The sequence below is a fragment of the Exserohilum turcica genome (assembly GCF_000359705.1).
Source record: "Exserohilum turcica Et28A unplaced genomic scaffold SETTUscaffold_12, whole genome shotgun sequence".
Classification (NCBI taxonomy): domain Eukaryota; kingdom Fungi; phylum Ascomycota; class Dothideomycetes; order Pleosporales; family Pleosporaceae; genus Exserohilum; species Exserohilum turcicum.
The window spans coordinates 1,667,892-1,683,416 of NW_007359937.1; the positions used below are offsets into that span (position 1 = coordinate 1,667,892).

At 51.8% G+C, this 15,525-nt stretch overlaps 8 protein-coding genes across 8 annotated transcripts; 2 read left to right on the plus strand and 6 right to left on the minus strand.

Annotated features, from left to right (window-relative positions):
* The first annotated feature begins 178 nt into the window (after positions 1–178).
* Positions 179–2,788, plus strand: SETTUDRAFT_167669 (uncharacterized protein). Its single transcript, XM_008024647.1, has 3 exons — positions 179–340; positions 406–547; positions 747–2,788. The coding sequence occupies exons 1-3, from the start codon at positions 316–318 to the stop codon at positions 2,686–2,688; spliced, it is 2,109 nt and encodes a 702-aa protein (XP_008022838.1). The 5' UTR covers positions 179–315; the 3' UTR covers positions 2,689–2,788.
* A 92-nt stretch (positions 2,789–2,880) lies between these two features.
* SETTUDRAFT_167670 (uncharacterized protein) lies at positions 2,881–3,548 on the minus strand. The gene is made up of 3 exons (XM_008024648.1): positions 3,389–3,548; positions 3,090–3,335; positions 2,881–3,025 (listed from the first exon to the last, which is right to left on the minus strand). Exons 1-3 carry the CDS (start codon positions 3,491–3,493, stop codon positions 2,945–2,947), a joined length of 432 nt encoding a protein of 143 aa, XP_008022839.1. The 5' UTR covers positions 3,494–3,548; the 3' UTR covers positions 2,881–2,944.
* Positions 3,549–4,005: 457 nt separating this feature from the next.
* SETTUDRAFT_167671 (uncharacterized protein) lies at positions 4,006–5,515 on the plus strand. Its single transcript, XM_008024649.1, has 3 exons — positions 4,006–4,407; positions 4,465–4,924; positions 4,976–5,515. The coding sequence occupies exons 1-3, from the start codon at positions 4,061–4,063 to the stop codon at positions 5,084–5,086; spliced, it is 918 nt and encodes a 305-aa protein (XP_008022840.1). The 5' UTR covers positions 4,006–4,060; the 3' UTR covers positions 5,087–5,515.
* A 930-nt stretch (positions 5,516–6,445) lies between these two features.
* SETTUDRAFT_37608 (uncharacterized protein) lies at positions 6,446–7,087 on the minus strand (the record flags this gene model as incomplete). Its single annotated transcript, XM_008024301.1, has 1 exon — positions 6,446–7,087. The coding sequence occupies one exon, from the start codon at positions 7,085–7,087 to the stop codon at positions 6,446–6,448; it is 642 nt and encodes a 213-aa protein (XP_008022492.1).
* Positions 7,088–7,519: 432 nt separating this feature from the next.
* Positions 7,520–8,156, minus strand: SETTUDRAFT_37609 (uncharacterized protein; the record flags this gene model as incomplete). The annotated part of the gene is made up of 2 exons (XM_008024302.1): positions 7,520–8,040; positions 8,129–8,156. The coding sequence occupies 2 exons, from the start codon at positions 8,154–8,156 to the stop codon at positions 7,520–7,522; spliced, it is 549 nt and encodes a 182-aa protein (XP_008022493.1).
* A 548-nt stretch (positions 8,157–8,704) lies between these two features.
* On the minus strand, positions 8,705–10,633 carry SETTUDRAFT_104657 (uncharacterized protein; the record flags this gene model as incomplete). The annotated part of the gene is made up of 4 exons (XM_008024650.1): positions 8,705–9,302; positions 9,421–9,522; positions 9,550–10,238; positions 10,334–10,633. 4 exons carry the CDS (start codon positions 10,631–10,633, stop codon positions 8,705–8,707), a joined length of 1,689 nt encoding a protein of 562 aa, XP_008022841.1.
* A 557-nt stretch (positions 10,634–11,190) lies between these two features.
* On the minus strand, positions 11,191–12,336 carry SETTUDRAFT_103861 (uncharacterized protein; the record flags this gene model as incomplete). Its single annotated transcript, XM_008024651.1, has 1 exon — positions 11,191–12,336. One exon carries the CDS (start codon positions 12,334–12,336, stop codon positions 11,191–11,193), a length of 1,146 nt encoding a protein of 381 aa, XP_008022842.1.
* Positions 12,337–13,583: 1,247 nt separating this feature from the next.
* On the minus strand, positions 13,584–14,607 carry SETTUDRAFT_167672 (uncharacterized protein). Its single transcript, XM_008024652.1, has 3 exons — positions 14,312–14,607; positions 14,032–14,137; positions 13,584–13,936 (listed from the first exon to the last, which is right to left on the minus strand). The coding sequence occupies exons 1-3, from the start codon at positions 14,464–14,466 to the stop codon at positions 13,859–13,861; spliced, it is 339 nt and encodes a 112-aa protein (XP_008022843.1). The 5' UTR covers positions 14,467–14,607; the 3' UTR covers positions 13,584–13,858.
* Positions 14,608–15,525: the final 918 nt, after the last annotated feature.

The window sequence follows — 15,525 nt, forward strand, 5'->3', positions numbered from 1 at the left end:
CTCCATCACTCCCTCCTGCCTCGCTCCGCCATACGGTCTCCCTTCAATTCCCCGACCCGTGTTCCCTTTCCTCTTCTCCATCCACCCGTTGCCGCTGCGTGCGCCCAAAGTCTGCCCTTGGCCCTCCAGAGCCCCAGAAACTACGTCACCCTCCCCCCCCCCCAACCAAACCCACACCCGACGTGTTCCTGTCTTAGCCTTAGCCAGATCGCCAGCACATCACATCCGCTCAGGCACTTGAGCCAGACTTCGCGACCACCAGCACCTTGCCCCACGCCCGCTCTGGACACCTTCCTGTGACTTTGACTAGTTATCATGGCTGTCCCTACTCAGTTGGCTTGTATGTGCGCCACAAAGGACAGCAACACGCTGTGCGTTGAAACACGCTAACTCGCCGACTCGCAGACCGTTCTGCAAAGGGCATCGGGCTCTTCAACGCTGCGCCCGTCTACGAGGCGCTTCCGGGATTCGTGCGCCCAGAGGGCAACCTTCGCTGCTGCGCCTACTCGCCAGACAGCAAGTATTTCGCTTGGGCGACACCTGAACAGTAAGCGTCTACAAGACACCACAGACGTCATAGATGGGCCTCTCAGGGCAGAGGGCTGAAAGATGGCATGTTGGTAAGACGACCACGAGAGTCTCTCGAGGAATTGTCCTCGTGTGCCAACGCTTCGTCATCCTTTGAAGCCCCATCTGTGCGCTTGTCTGGGGCCAGCCCAGCTACGCCAGCATACTGACCTCGCCAGGGTCTCAGTCATTGACGCCTCGGTCGGCCACGTTGTCACTACGCTCCCCACACCCAACGTCTACGAGCTCGGCTTCTCCCCGCTCGGCACATACCTCATAACATGGCAGCGTCCCTCCAAGGACGACGACGGCAATGCGACAAAGAACCTCAGGGTCTGGAGGACGCTCTCCGACGAAGCCGAAGATGACGGATCGCGGGCAGTGATCGGCGAATACGTCCAGAAGAACCAGAACGGCTGGAACCTGCAGTACACCTCTGACGAGAAGTTCTGTGCCCGCGTTGTGACAAACGAGGTGCAGTTCTTCCAGTCAAACGATCTGCGCAACCCCTGGAACAAGCTCCGTGTCGAGGGCGTGACAGAGATGGCTTTGTCGCCCGGCAAGAACCATTCAGTTGCTGTTTTTGTGCCGGAGCGCAAGGGCATGCCCGCGGCCGTCAAGGTGTTTGCGGTGCCCCAGTTCAGTCAGCCAGTCTCGCAGAAGACGTTTTTCAAGGGTGACAAGGTTCAGCTGAAGTGGAACGATCTTGGCACCAGCCTGATTGTCCTGGCTCAGACCGAGGTGGACAAGACCAACAAGAGCTACTATGGAGAGACCAACATGTACATCCTTAGCGCCAACGGCACATTCGACTCGCGTATTCAGTTGGACAAGGAGGGTCCCATTCACGATGTCTCGTGGTCGCCCAACTCGAAAGAGTTTGGTGTTACCTATGGCTACATGCCTGCGAAGACGACCATTTTCAACCAACGCGCAGTGGCCCAGCACAGCTTTGACCTGGGCCCCCGCAACACCATCATTTTCAGCCCGCACGGCCGTTTTGTCATTGTTGCTGGTTTTGGCAATCTAGCTGGTGATATGGACATTTACGATCTAGAGAAGAACTTTGCCAAGGTCTGCCACGTCAAGACGTCCAACTGCACATACTGCGAGTGGAGCCCGGACGGTCAGCATATCCTTACTGCAACCACTAGCCCGCGCCTGCGCGTGGACAACGGCATCCGGATCTACCATGTCAGCGGCGGCCTGATGTACAACGAAGACATGGCGGAGCTCTACCACGTTGTTTGGCGACCTCAGCCAACGTCCATGTACCCGCTGAATGATCCCTTGGTCACGATACCCACGCCGCACCCGTCGGCCCTTGCATATCTTAGCACTCAGAAGACTCCGTCCAAGCCTGCCGGCGCCTACCGCCCTCCTGGTGCGCGTGGAACGGCTACCCCGCTGCACTTTAAGCGTGAGGACGAGGGAGGCGCAGCCTATACCAACACCGGTGTCTCGTCGACCAATGCTGGTTTCTCGAATGGATTCGGCAAGCCGCGTCGTCGTGAAATCCCCGGCGCCGATAGTGCTGACGCTCTGCCTCCAGGAGCAGCTCCTGGCGGGGGCGTCAGTCTCACTGGCGCTCAAGATGGCGAGGGCGAGCTCTCCAAGGCAGCGCTGAAGAACAAGAAGAAGCGAGAAGCTAAAAAGGCCCGCGAGGCTGCCGACAAGGCTGCCGGCTTGGGTGCGGACGGTGCCAACGCGGCCAATGGAGCCAACGGTCGTCCAGAGCACCGCCAACGCAGCCGCAGCAAGGGTGGTTATGAGCAACACGGAAGGAGCGCCAGCCAAGCGCGCAACTATGGCAACAGCCCCAACCGTCAAGCAAGGCCAGATGGAAACCGTCGACAGAACGCGGGCCAGCACGGACCGAACCAGGCTCCCACGATCAAGACGGAAGGCCAGGTGCCTCCGCCGGATCTTACAGTGACCAGCCCGGGAGACGGCGGCCCTCAGGACAAGAAGATCCGCGGGTTGCTCAAGAAGATGCGGGCGATTGATGAGCTCAAGATGAGGCAAGCCGGCGGCGAAAAGCTTGAGGACACTCAGATCAAGAAGATTAGTACCGAGGTGCAGATCAAGAAGGAGTTGGAAGCTCTCGGGTACAGTGGATAAATGGGAAATAATGTGGAAAAATAGCGATGGTAGTGCAAAGTAGAGGGATGGTGGACGCACCGCAGGCGTGTAGGTAAGTGCGTGGTGCGTACTGCAGTTGAAAAACGATGAAATGATGTTCTGTTTATATGATGTGCCAGACGAGTCTGAGGTGATTCACTGATTGCATTTGGTGGCCAGGAAAACAGTGTGGGTTCATTCATTCATTCGTAAAGTCGTGTACACAGGATGCTAGGATGCCATTCAAGGGCAGAGTCTAGTGAGAAGCATGTCCGCCCTGGGCTCCCAGCTCCGAAGCCAGCTCGCTGCCCTTCTTGAAGGTGCCATCGGGGTTGCGCTAGAAGAGGGTCAGCACATGGTTCCAAGTACACGACACTTCACGCGCGTCCAGGCTAACTTACACCACTCTCTTCGGCCGTCGTCTTGGCCCCATGGCCATGAGAGGCATGACCGCCCTGAGCACCCAGCTCACTGGCGAGTTCGGAGCCCTTGACGAAAGTGCCGTCGGGGTTGCGGCCTGGCTCGCTGCTCGACGTGCTGGTGGTGGCGCCGTGAGAGGCATGGCCGCCCTGGGCGCCCAGCTCTTTGGCGAGCTCCGAACCTTTGGTAAAGGTGCCGTCGGGGTTGCGGTCCGCGTGGGAGCTTGACTGAGCGGCGGTTAGTACACCAGCTGGGGGAGTGAGTATCAAGAATGGCATACGTCGGTGTTGCTCGAGCCGTGGGACGCATGACCGCCCTTGGCGGCGATGTCCTTGAGCTCGTCCTTGGGCAGGTTGGCGAAGTTGGCGGGGTTGGTCGAGGCCATTGTTGGTTGAGGTCTTGTCTTGTTGAGTTGAAGGTTGAGTTGAGTTGAGTTGGGCGTTGGGCTGGTGTGAGGAAGGTAGCAAAGATGCGGAGAGTAAAGGCAAGTCTGTATATATGCCTCCCTCGGTCGCGCTCCCGTTTGCTTCCCCCGGCAACATCACGTCACAATTGCGGGCAGTGGGTGTGCGTGTGAGACGGCACCAGGCCACAGTCTCCACATGTGACTCTGCCGGTGCAGATCAACGAGTGTATTGGGCGGCGTGTTTGGGTGAAAACAGGCTTCATCGCAGCTCCGAAACGGCTGCCGCCTGGTGGAGAGGTGAAGACCGTGTCGGGGTTGGCTGTGATGTCATTCCATGTGGGCAAGACGCGTCTCGCGCGCTCACGTGGCAACGTGTCTCGTGGCGGCCAATCAGATGCATCTGGGCCACTGACCCGACATCTCGACGTCACCCAGGGTTACGCGACTGCCTGGGGCTGGGAATTGATTACGCCCCCCGTACGTCCCCTCTGCTCTCTGACGGGTGCACAACGCATTGCCCAGACCAGATCCACTCAGCAATCCATCATGAGCTTGAAACGCAAAGCTGCCGCCGCGGCCACGGACGCGTCCAAGAAGCCCAAGCAGAACGGCAGCATCACGGCCTTCTTCAGCGCGCCAAAGCCAGACCCCAATGCACCGCCAAAGCAGATCGCCGCCGCTGCCAAGTTCGACAGAGACGCGTGGGTTGCCAAACTCACCGACGACCAGAAGGAGCTTCTGAAACTCGAAATCGACACGCTGCACGAGAGTTGGCTTCCGCATCTCAAGGATGTACTCGTCACGCCACAGTTTTTGGAATTGAAGCGCTTCCTCAAGAAGGAGCTGGACAGCGGAAAGGCCGTGTATCCGCCAATGAAAGATGTCTACTCATGGTGACGTTACCAATCAATCAGCAACGTGTGAACATCATGACTGACATGTGTGCATAGGTCCCGGCACACACCGCTCAACACAGTCAAGGTCGTCATAACTGGCCAGGACCCCTACCACGGTCCCAACCAAGCCCATGGTCTCTGCTTCTCTATTCGCCCACCAAACCCTGCCCCGCCTTCGCTCCAAAACATTTACAAAGCCCTCAAAAAGGAGTACCCAGACTACAAGCCGCCGCCAAACCGAGGCGGACTTTTGACCCCTTGGGCCGACCGTGGTGTATTGCTCATCAATACCTGCTTGACTGTACGCAAGGGTGAAGCAAACTCACACTCCGGCAAAGGCTGGGAGGTGCTCATGCAGAAGGTTATCGACACTGTAGCCAAAGTCCGGTCGAATGGTGTCGTCTTCCTGGCGTGGGGATCCCCTGCCCAGAAGAGAACACAGGGCATCCCACAGGACAAGCATCTTGTGCTCAAGAGTGTGCATCCCAGCCCACTGAGTGCAGCGCGGGGATTTGTAAGTCATCGGCTAGTGATGCCATCACATGCATGTGCTAATGAGGGATAGTTTGACTGCGGACATTTTACAAAGTGTAACGAATGGCTTGTTCAGCGATATGGCAAGGATGGTGGTATTGATTGGGATCTTAATGTTGACCCTGAGAAAGCAGGCGTCTAGGAGGGAAACGCCGCTCTATCACCATTGTGTTGGATTGGATAACAACTTCTCTTCTCTTCTCGGTAGGGTATGGTTCGGCGTATGGGTAAAATGTAGCTTGAGCGTGCATGCAATTCTGTCTATCCTGGGATGATCAGCTGCGATGCAGTGAGCAGTTCTGGGCCGAGCGTTCGAAGCAGAACAATGACGTGGTATTTTGATAGCAGTTCTGGTGTGAAGGTTTCTGCGTCTTCCGTGGCATGCAGTGTCACTGAGGGGTGGGCTGTCACAAGGTACTGGAATAGGCGGAGGCCAGCGGGGATAGAGGTATGGCGGTAGGATGTGGTTTTGGAGAAGATGAGGATATGTAGGGGTTGCTGGTGGTGGACATTTTTGGTGTTGGGGTAGTTTAATCCTAGAGAAAGGCAGTTGTATATACATGTATTGGTGTCGATGGATGAGCTTGATTGGGCTGAACTGCTTGCTTAGACTTATAAGTGACGTCATTTACGGATATTTTAGTACAAGAGTCTTTTGCATCTAGGGGAAGGGGAAACGGCGATACTAAGGGGTCATGCTTGGGATTGATTGGTCTTGGGTTCAGGATATTGCATGTTACATAGTGAATTGACCATGTGGCAGTTTTGAGCCGAGGTAGAATTTCAGGTTATATCATCACCGACTGATGATGGTCTTTTGCCGAGTGCTTGTTTGAAACTAGATGTCTTTGTGAATTAGCACGGGGTAAGCTCGCTTTTGAGTATGAAGAGATTGAGTTCTTTATCTTGGGTTAGAAGCTCTCGTTAGGTAATAAACGCTAAAACAGCTAGAACGCTAGAGAAGCCAGAGAAGCCAGAGAAGCCAGAGAAGCCAGAGAAGCCAGAGAAGCCAGAGAAGCCAGAGAAGCCAGAGAAGCTAGAATGTACACCTTTTAGCTATACTATTAGCTATAAGAACATTTCTTAATTACTATAAAGCTTTAATACTAATAATCTTATATAACTAATTATATAATATATATTTAAGCTATATAAGTCCCTATATAACTTAGCAAAATCTAAAAGCAGCTAAAGCTACACCTCCTTTCAGCTCCGTTATGGGCTATAGGAATGTTTATTTTAACTTAATCTAGTACCCATCCAAGCAGGACAATACACAGACACTAGGGGCATGTGAAACCAACTTCAAAATATCAAACACTACATCTTGCATAAAAGGCCAAAATTTGCAACTACAGAACCTTAATGCTATTGCTATGTCAGCCCACAGTCTCTTCACTGTATCACACCGAACTAACCCGTCATTCAGTGAAGTCAAATACCAGAATCGCAAGGCCAGTCCTTGATTCAGATCATCCACCAGCAGTACACCGAACACACCCTACTTCTGCCATTCATACTTCGGCTTCCCACCCAAACCTCCGCTAGCATCCGCCTTGCCCTGGTCGACATCCAACATCTTCGAATACAACGGACTTCCCTTTGTCAACTCCCTCCTCCTCGCCGCAATATCTGCCTTGCGCTTCCCAACCAAGATATCGCCTCCTCCCAGTCTCTCCGCAATTTCAGCGTCATCCATGCCGCGGATCCACAGCCTCAGAATCGCTTCGTCTTCCCACTCTGCAAACTCTACTTTCTCTTTCCTCTGCCACATGGCTAGCACGTCTTCGGGAACAAGCTTGTTGGCCTTGAGATAGCGCCATCGCTCCTGCACGGCTTCCGGCGCCAGCTGCATCGCGTGCGCAGTCTCGACGCAGGTAAGGTGGCGCTTTCGCCCGGAGATAATGGCCGCGTCGAGGTCTGGAGTCCATGTTATGGCTGCTGCTAACGCTTTCTGACGCAGCTCTCTGTAACAGTTTTGCACGGCGTTTGGAGACCGATCCATGGCTTTGGCAATGGCGTCGAAGCTGGCGTACTGGGTGTCGCGTAGGTAGATGAGGTGGGCTTCTTCGGTAACACTCCAGCGTCGGCTGTATTCCTTGAGGGGCGTGGAGACTGGTGCGGCAGGAGGTACCAAGTTCATGTTGGATAATTGTCTGGTTGGGTCTGATTGATGGAGTCGAGTGTGTGGGGTGGAGTTTTGCTCGCTGGAGCTCAGTTGCCAGAAGGGAAGTAATATACGAGAAAGGAAGCTATGAGAAATGAACGGTGAAAGAGACTTGTGAGACCCACTCTCAGCCCGTAGTTTGGCGTATATACGATCCAGCACCATTCATAGTGAGTTTACTTCATTGTGTGCCTACAGGTGAGTGCAACACACTGAATCCAGTAAGTGAAGGTAAATAGTACACAGCTCTGTGAGCACCAGAGTCTTCACTACGCCATCTCGAACATGCTATGGAGACCAAGCCAGAAACACTAATTCCAATGCTATTCGTGCGCGTGTCTTAGAGCGCAAAGCTGTGTAGTTACCACCCGTCCTTGCAAAAGCTACCCAAGGCGTAGATGGACATGCTCAATCGTCAAACACCATGAACTCATCCATGAACTTCTGCCCTTCTATGCCCGCTGCCCGTTCTTCGCGCCTCCAAAGTTTGTAAACCTTCATGACAGCGTTTCCGAGTGACACGTCCAACATGGCCCTGGCCTTGTCTTGATTTAACAAGTTGCCCTTTTCCTCTATCTTCTCCTTCGCTTCTTGTACCTCCATCGCTGCTGAGAACCCTTGTACCCGCATCTCTTGGATTATGCGGCTGTAGTGTGTCCAGCGGCCAGTCATCTTGCAAGCGCTGATTCCGATATCGTCAATCTCTTCTTTATCTAGGGAAAACCACTCGTGCATAAGATACGGTCCAACAGCGTCCAATGCGAGGAAACCAAAGAGGAGCCGGCGACCGTGACCTCTGGAAAGCTGTTCTTCGATAGCGACGAAGAAAAACTTGTTGTATTCGTAGATAATACCAGTGCAATTGAGATTTGTATTCTTAGGGTCTAGCGGGCTCAGTTGAATAAGGTACGGACAAGAGTCGAATAGACCTGCAGTAACAGGTACAGTGGGTGCGGGCGTGGCTGCTTCAACGGCGTTAGTCGATCAGGTATCCTCTTTGAAGTTAATGCATCTTACCTTCTAAGCCTACTTGCATCTTAGCCATTGTTGCGATTTTCTAGGAATACAGCCTTGTGGTGGCTGTTGTTTCCCTAAGGCGTGGTTCAGCTTTGGCGCATCTGACGCTGCGATTCAGCCTTAAAGCGCTATGATACAGCGGCAAGAGATGCTACTATTATCAATGGCTTCACAGGCGTGATGTTTTGGATCTCAAGGGCGCTAATGCTAACGTTCTTAGGTATGTCAAAAGGGTAGTTGCTATCTCCATATGCTGATACGATGGAGGAAGGCAGAGAGTGTAAGATACAACGCATGATAGACATTGAGAAATAAGGAGAGAAGGCACAAGGTCATGCTGCTTTGCTTAAGTCGCGTCTAATAGTTAGACTACTACTAAGGTGAAGTATCCTAAGGTGAAGTGTGAAGTGAAGTGTGAAGTGAAAGTTAAGTATACGCTAAGTAGGTATATGTAGTGTATTGTAAGTAAAGCTTTTATAGTAAGAACCTTATAATAATATATAATATAGAGTGTAAAGAAATAAAGATAATAAAAAGGATATAGTTATTCCTAGTATAGCTTTAAGCCTTAAATTCTTATTCTACGCAGCGTGGACTAAGCTTAACATCCAACTTCCCAACCGTCATAGTAAAGCAGTCCCGACTCTTGTTGTCAATGGTGCTTCCATCCTCACCCTCAGCAAAGGTAATTTCAAACGAGCGGACTAGATTCGCAACAACACTACGCATCTGCATGATTGCCAGTTTCTGGCCTATGCAGTTGTATGCTCCTGTAAGGAAGGTGAGAAACGTGCGCTTGTCAATGATGGCGTTGGGATTCTCGGTAGTCCAGCGTTCCGGCATGAATGAGAGGGGTTTTTCCCAGTACCGCGGATCACGTTGCAGGCTGTATATCGGTGTCCATAGCAGAATGTTGCCGGGTATGTAGGTTCCATTGGGGAGTGTAAGACCCTCGGGAGGTGATTCGCGCACAGGACCAGAAGGAACTGCAGGGTGCAGTCGCAAAGTCTCATGAATAACGCCGTCGAGGAACTCGCAGTCTGCGACATCACTCACTTCAAGGTGGGTTTTCTCCGGGTGGATGGCGTCTATCTCATCTCGAAGTCTTGCCTGAATGGCGGGATTGACGCAGAGCTCGTACACTAGAAACGACAGTGTTGCTGCCAGAGTGTCACTGTTTTCACGTCAACTCCAATCTTCTGGTCATGCTAGAACAAATAGGATGTTACAATATGCACATACGCGATGCAATCTGTCGGCTTAGGGTAGATAGAATACTAAGGTGCACATACCTGCCAGCTACTATTAAAAGCCTCGAATCAGCGATCATGTCAGGTGTAATCCGGCTATCTTCGTCCAATAGCCACGAGAATACATCATTTTCTTTTGGCGTACTCTAGTATTTGTTAGTGGGGTAAAACTCCTCTTGGAAACCGTTCTCAGGGCGTACTTTGATTCGTTCTCGTAGAACCTTGGCACTCCAGTCGGTATGCTCAAGAAGTGGCTTTGCACCGGCGCTTGTTCGCCCCACAAGATTCAAGGCCCAACTAATGTGTGAGAAGACACTTAGCACCGACATGCTTTCATGCAAGAGTTTGATGATATCATCTTCTTTGCCCTTGTCCATCATTCCGAAGCTGCGGTTAAACCCTATGTCTCCCATAACATCAAAGCTGTAAAAGTTGACCCAGTTGGTAATGCGCACCGAGCCCTGCATCGACTCCTCTTTGAGTTTCGACATAAGAGCAAGCGCATGTCGGTTGAGACGAGGCTCGTATTCGCGCAGAGTCTTTGCGTTGAAGGCACGATCCCATATCTTGCGGCGTTGTCGATGATCCGCCTTGTCTGTGGTTATATTGAGCGATACCCCAGTGATATCACCAAAGGCTTCATACACAGAAGCCTTTTTACATTTAGACGTTGGTCCATGGATCAGAGAAATGGCTTCGGCGCAATACACAGTAACTTCTCGTGGACCGGTCCTGATCACATCCGCTCCATACTTTTGATACATTTCTTGCTGCCATTTGAAGTAGCGAAAATTGGTCGGGAGAACACCGGCAAATATGCCATATAGTTTGGAGAATCGCGCCAGAAAAGGCCCAGGGAACTTGGTTTGTCAGTGCCCAAAATAGAAGCAGATAAAATGGAAATCAACAAAAAGAAATATACGGTTTCGGAACTGTTACGTGTTCACACACACACCTTTCTAAGACGGTGGAAGAACCCGCGATGTACCAAGATGCTGGCCATCAGCACGGTGAAGTACACTGAGGCCACCGTTGCCGTGGTTTGGATTGCACTGAATAGAGTTCCAGGACGTGGTATGGTCGCATATTCGGCAGCTGCCACTGCTCCGAAAGCGAGAGCCCATGTACGTAGGATTAGATGGAACGAGTTGTCCCATTCGGCGATGTGAAGAATGTGATGGGTGGCTAGTGCTAGCAAGGCAATGAATGGTTTGTTGCGCAAAAGAGCGCCGACGTGATAAAGTGCAGATGCCATTTGAATGGCCTCTGGAATGTTTTGGAAGTGGGAACAGACTGTAGAATATATCAACAGAATGCAAAGAAATAGACATCTGACATGAGATAATATACGTCAAACACGAGGATTAGTATTCAACAAACTTTAAAAATCAGCGAGACCCTGTTGCTGAGTTGAAAAGGGGGAAACCGATGATGCAAAGCCCCTCATTTTATGGGAGACAGCTGAATCTATCAGCTGGTTTTAGTTGATAGGCAGCGCCTCTTGTCTGGAACTTGTAGGCGCTCGCCAATTGTCAGTAGGCTGGAATGGCGCTCCACTAGGCGGGGCCGCTAACCTTGTACCGGGTTCAGGTCACGACCCCTTGCTTAACATAAGCAAGTTGCCAAATCCTTCTTTTTGTGTAGCCACTGAGCCCTCTCAATCCAACGGCTGTATTTAACCTATGCTGTGATCCTCACTGAATCAGGAAGAGTATCAAAGTCTTCATCAAGGCCTCTGCTCATGAATCAATCTCATCGCTGTAACGATCTCTCGTCACCCTATCCTTGCACATACCCTAGATGATGGCCTTTTTATAAACAACCGGAAGCCTTGAAGATATTTCGGATATGCCGGCGCCATGCCTTAGTCAGTCGTTCTTCGCTCGAGTGCAGTTTTTTCGTGCGACCATCGTCATCCTCATCGTCGCAAAGAAGCAAGTCATTTCTGGATAGCTCGCAGCAGATTGAAGTTCTTTCCTGTGTGACAACCTGATAGTGGATACGGAAGCTGACTCGAAAGTCGAATTTAGGTTTACGAAGAATATCAGAATAGCCATGTTGCTCATATCCTGTTCGTACAAGCATCTGCCGTCTCATGAGAGACAAGGTGTCTGCCATTCTGCAAATCTCTGGTCGATCAAGTATCCAGTGTACCTCCAGGCACTCGGGATTGTCCAGTTTTAACAGTGGATGGATCCAGGAAGCCACCCATGGGCGGGGACTGGCCATCCTTTGCGCCTCCCATAGCATGCTGTCGGCAGGCGAGGGAATGACAGGTCTGTAGAACTGGTGTAAACCGTCTATGATTAGACTGAGCTTCCGCAATCGCATGCGTGAAGTCGATAGCAAGGTACAGAGATCGGTGAAGTGATTGTAAGCGTACCGCAGCACGAGTGAGTCTGTCGATCTAGGAACGACGGGGTAATGGGCTTCAGCCGTGCCTCTTAGGTTTGTTCCCTCTCCCAGGGTAAGTTCCATGGAGGATATGAGCCTCAGCGAGTCCGCAGGCCGATCGCACAGGAATGCGAATGCGGTGGGGACGCACTCGGTCGTTTTGAAACCAAAAACATTCTTGCTGTAGAAGACCTTCCTCGCCTCATGATATATCTGCTGACATGTTTGCAGCAAATTGATTTCGATCCTGTCTTGAAATGGCAGATTGCATGGTCTGGCGAGCTGGTAGGTCATCCGAACGTGGCTCGGGGGATCTTCAGGGTCGCCTTTGAACGAAGGCATGCCAATGTCAAATCTCGGTACAGACCAGACGCGGCGGTGGTTACGTGTACGTGTCAATGGGTATGATCTAGCGAGTTGGCTATAGAACTCGGGACATCGTTTTGCATCGGCCTCGGGCACAGTAGCCGCCGCACGTTCGACGAGTATAAAACCGCGGACGAGTGCATATTCATAGATGAGGTCTCGAATTTCTCGTGGAGTTGCGAGGAGTCGCGAATTCATGCTGTGATGGCCTGCGAGTTTTGGATGTCGGTTGCTGTGATAAGGACGCGGCCCCGCGGAGATAAAGAGGCCCACGGAAAGTGATGACGCTATCGTCCGGATGGAGCCTAGTCTGTCTGGGCTGGGCATACTAGCACTAGCAGCTAGCACTAGGGTGAACTTTGAGCTCCCCTCCCCCTACCACTACTTTCCCCGCCTCCCCGCCTCCCTATGCGCTGTTTCCATTCATGCGGTGCCGTTCGAGTCACATGCTGCTTTTCCTTATTGAAAGCAGCCTTTCTATCTTTTCACTCGTTATCCAAGACATAACCAACTTTTAGTCACAATCTGTTTCAGTGAATGCAATAAACATTCCCACAGCCCGTAACAGAGCTAAACAAAAGGGTGCAGCTTTAGCTATTATTTTAGTAGTCCTGGCTGTCTGGCTGCTCTGGCTGCTCTGGCTGCTCTGGCTGCTCTGGCTGCTCTGGCTTCTCTGGCTTCTCTGGCTTCTCTGGCTTCTCTGGCTTCTCTGGCTTCTCTGGCTTCTCTGGCTTCTCTGGCTTCTCTGGCTTCTCTGGCTTCTCTGGCTTCTCTGGCTTCTCTGGCGTTCTGGCTGTTTTGGCGTTTGTTATGTGATGAGAGCTTGGCGAAACTAAAGGCAGAGATTCCTGACATCTTAGTACTTATTTATTAAATAATAGTAGAGCTTTTTGAAGCTAATAATAATTGATTCTACTAATAAAGTCTTATATTCCAAGCCCTTATAGGAAAAGGATAACTAAGCTAACATACGTGCCTAATTTTAATATACAGCTAACGCTGCAATTAAGATAGTTACTAGACATAGTTGGCGACTGAAGTAGATACTTGGCATGTGTGAAGGACCTATCGCTATTAGACTCCTAGCATTTTCTAGAAAAGCTAAGACTTGTCACACTATCAGCATGCTATTAGATTCGAGGTAAGCTTTCGCGCGTAATGCCGTCTTGCTCCTGAAAGATGCCGACGAGCTCGAGCTCCCAGTGCGCAGAGAAAGTGGGTCAAAGCCAGCTATGGAAGTCACCCAGATTCAGATGCTTTAGCCGAGTCTTGAAAGCTGATAGTAAGCTGCATGTAAAGACTTGCTTTGTCCTCGCTTCAGTACGAGGCAAGATGGATGTCAAGAGCGCCACGTCCGACACCGAAAGCTCCGCGTCTTATAGAGACGATCTTCCAATGCAGGTAGAATTGAATAGAGAAGAAGCATATAGTCGACGCCAATCTCCGCTGTGAATTAATTGATCATTACTCATTGTGTACACCGATGATCAGCATTACGGCCAAGCAAACAAGCCCGTGAGAAACAGGATGCTCGCCATGAAGTTGCAATTTCAAGTGAAGCGAACAAAGATGATTGTGGTATTGTACATATCCGTCGCACTGTGCCGGGGTCTCCTGATGTGTAGTGTCGAATGTCGACTGCCGTTGTCTGCCATGTGTCCCACCGGGTTTCGGCCAAAAGATTGTCGATCACTCAGCGAGAAGCAGGCATAGCAGGGATTTATCGCTTTTTCGCGTCGACCTTCTCCTCGAGCGTGCGGACGTAGCCCTCTATCCGTTGCACGGCGGACTGAAGCGCCTATGATCATGTCAGCCGTACTCCGCTTGCTTTGCGATACGCCTCTCTGGCCATTGCGCCTTGCTGGGCAGGTCCAAAGAAAGCGGGCGACGTACGTAGATGTCCTCGGTCAAGAGCTGGTTCGAGACGCGGTATTCGTCGATAACGTAGTAGTACATGCCTGCGCCGGATGTTGTTGCACCGAGGAGAAATCCAAAGAGCCTGCGCCGTGTCAGCCATGCCGTTGCTTTCAGCAGCCCCAATTGCATTGAACGGTTCTCGCTCTTGTTCACCGCCAGCAAGCAACGGGCGCAGGGTTGCATGCAAGTCCATGAAGACCCCGCCGCGCCGCCATTTGGCCCGGCAGACGGCCTCGTCCTTCCATGAAGCACTTACCCTCCGCGAAAAGCACCAACGGGCTTCTTGACAGGCGCAGCAACGACGTCCTGCCTCAATGCAGCGCTGGTCTGGAATGCGCGGGATGCAGTCGCCATGGGGGCTCGGACTTGTGCGCCGGCGCGAGCCGCCTGCCTCAGCAGCTGAGCAGCCATTGTGTTCCTTTTTGCTCTTTCAGGCGTGTCGTGGCTTGTGTCGGCCGATTGCGAAGAGCCAAGTTGGGCCGTGGCTGTCGGGGCGAGGAGATGTTTGGGAGAGTCGCTCGTGTGCCCGTGGTGACGTGGGTTGAGCTCTGGGCGTCGAACAGCCAACAAGCAAGCTCTCGCTCGCCTGATACGGCGTGGTGGGGCACTTGGCCGCTGTTTGCTGACTCAGCCGTCCTCCCCCGCCAGTCTCGATTGAGTGGACTATGCTGATGCTGCTGTGCCATGCATCGTCTTAATTTCACGCGGCAATTGTTTGATATTCGCCGCCACAGACACGGTACTTACGGTGATGAAACTGCGCTGGTCGCTTTCGTACGCGAGCCCATTGGTCCACGGCCAAGGCAGCCTGCAATCCTATGCTTTTTGCATGCACGGCCACCAAGCCAAAGCTTGTCCCGCACTCCGGCATGCATATCAGGATCGGCTTTCTGATACGTCCAAGACTGCCGTCTTGGTAGTCAGCTCATTCACCACATGAGAGAAAAAGAAACGCGGGTGCAGGCCCCTGTGCCTGCGGCCATGGCGCTGTGATGAGTAAGAATGACCTGATTGCTACGAGCACCACACATGTACCAAATGGGATACTTCTACTTGGATATTTACGTACATAGTATGATTACAGCGGTTTGACTAACCAGCAAGCATATCTAGTCGTTCAAACGCCTATAAGTATACCACATCATCACCATTCTCAAGCCCCAACGCATCAGTGCCACATAAGACTTCACACCGACTGAGACCTATATTCACTATGTCAAATACCGTTTCCTTTGACTGGTTCATGTTACTAGCGAGCAAAAACGATACCGCCACTGCAGATCCTACAGGCTGGAAGCAGGGTCTCTGCCTTGCGTAGGACACCCAAGGTCCTTTGTAAACCTCGCATTCGCTTCGTTGATATACGCGTGCTTTTTCTAGATAATCTGTCGGTAAGATGAGATTCAATGTTCAAGTCCATGGCCGTCAGCTCGTTGATAGACGACATGGGAAATCCATAGTTCCAAGGCA

Coding starts and splice junctions, on each gene's coding strand:
- SETTUDRAFT_167669 (XM_008024647.1), top strand. CDS start 316: ATGGCTGTCCCTACTCAGTTGGCTT. Junction 341..405: donor TGTCCCTACTCAGTTGGCTT/GTATGTGCGCCA, acceptor GCCGACTCGCAG/ACCGTTCTGCAAAGGGCATC. Junction 548..746: donor GCTTGGGCGACACCTGAACA/GTAAGCGTCTAC, acceptor TGACCTCGCCAG/GGTCTCAGTCATTGACGCCT.
- SETTUDRAFT_167670 (XM_008024648.1), bottom strand. CDS start 3,493: ATGGCCTCGACCAACCCCGCCAACTTCGCCAACCTGCCCAAGGACGAG. Junction 3,336..3,388: donor ACGGCTCGAGCAACACCGAC/GTATGCCATTCT, acceptor ACCGCCGCTCAG/TCAAGCTCCCACGCGGACCG. Junction 3,026..3,089: donor CGACGGCCGAAGAGAGTGGT/GTAAGTTAGCCT, acceptor ACCCTCTTCTAG/CGCAACCCCGATGGCACCTT.
- SETTUDRAFT_167671 (XM_008024649.1), top strand. CDS start 4,061: ATGAGCTTGAAACGCAAAGCTGCCGCCGCGGCCACGGACGCGTCCAAG. Junction 4,408..4,464: donor ATGAAAGATGTCTACTCATG/GTGACGTTACCA, acceptor ATGTGTGCATAG/GTCCCGGCACACACCGCTCA. Junction 4,925..4,975: donor TGAGTGCAGCGCGGGGATTT/GTAAGTCATCGG, acceptor AATGAGGGATAG/TTTGACTGCGGACATTTTAC.
- SETTUDRAFT_167672 (XM_008024652.1), bottom strand. CDS start 14,466: ATGGCTGCTCAGCTGCTGAGGCAGGCGGCTCGCGCCGGCGCACAAGTC. Junction 14,138..14,311: donor GTTGGTGCTTTTCGCGGAGG/GTAAGTGCTTCA, acceptor GACACGGCGCAG/GCTCTTTGGATTTCTCCTCG. Junction 13,937..14,031: donor TCTTGACCGAGGACATCTAC/GTACGTCGCCCG, acceptor ACATGATCATAG/GCGCTTCAGTCCGCCGTGCA.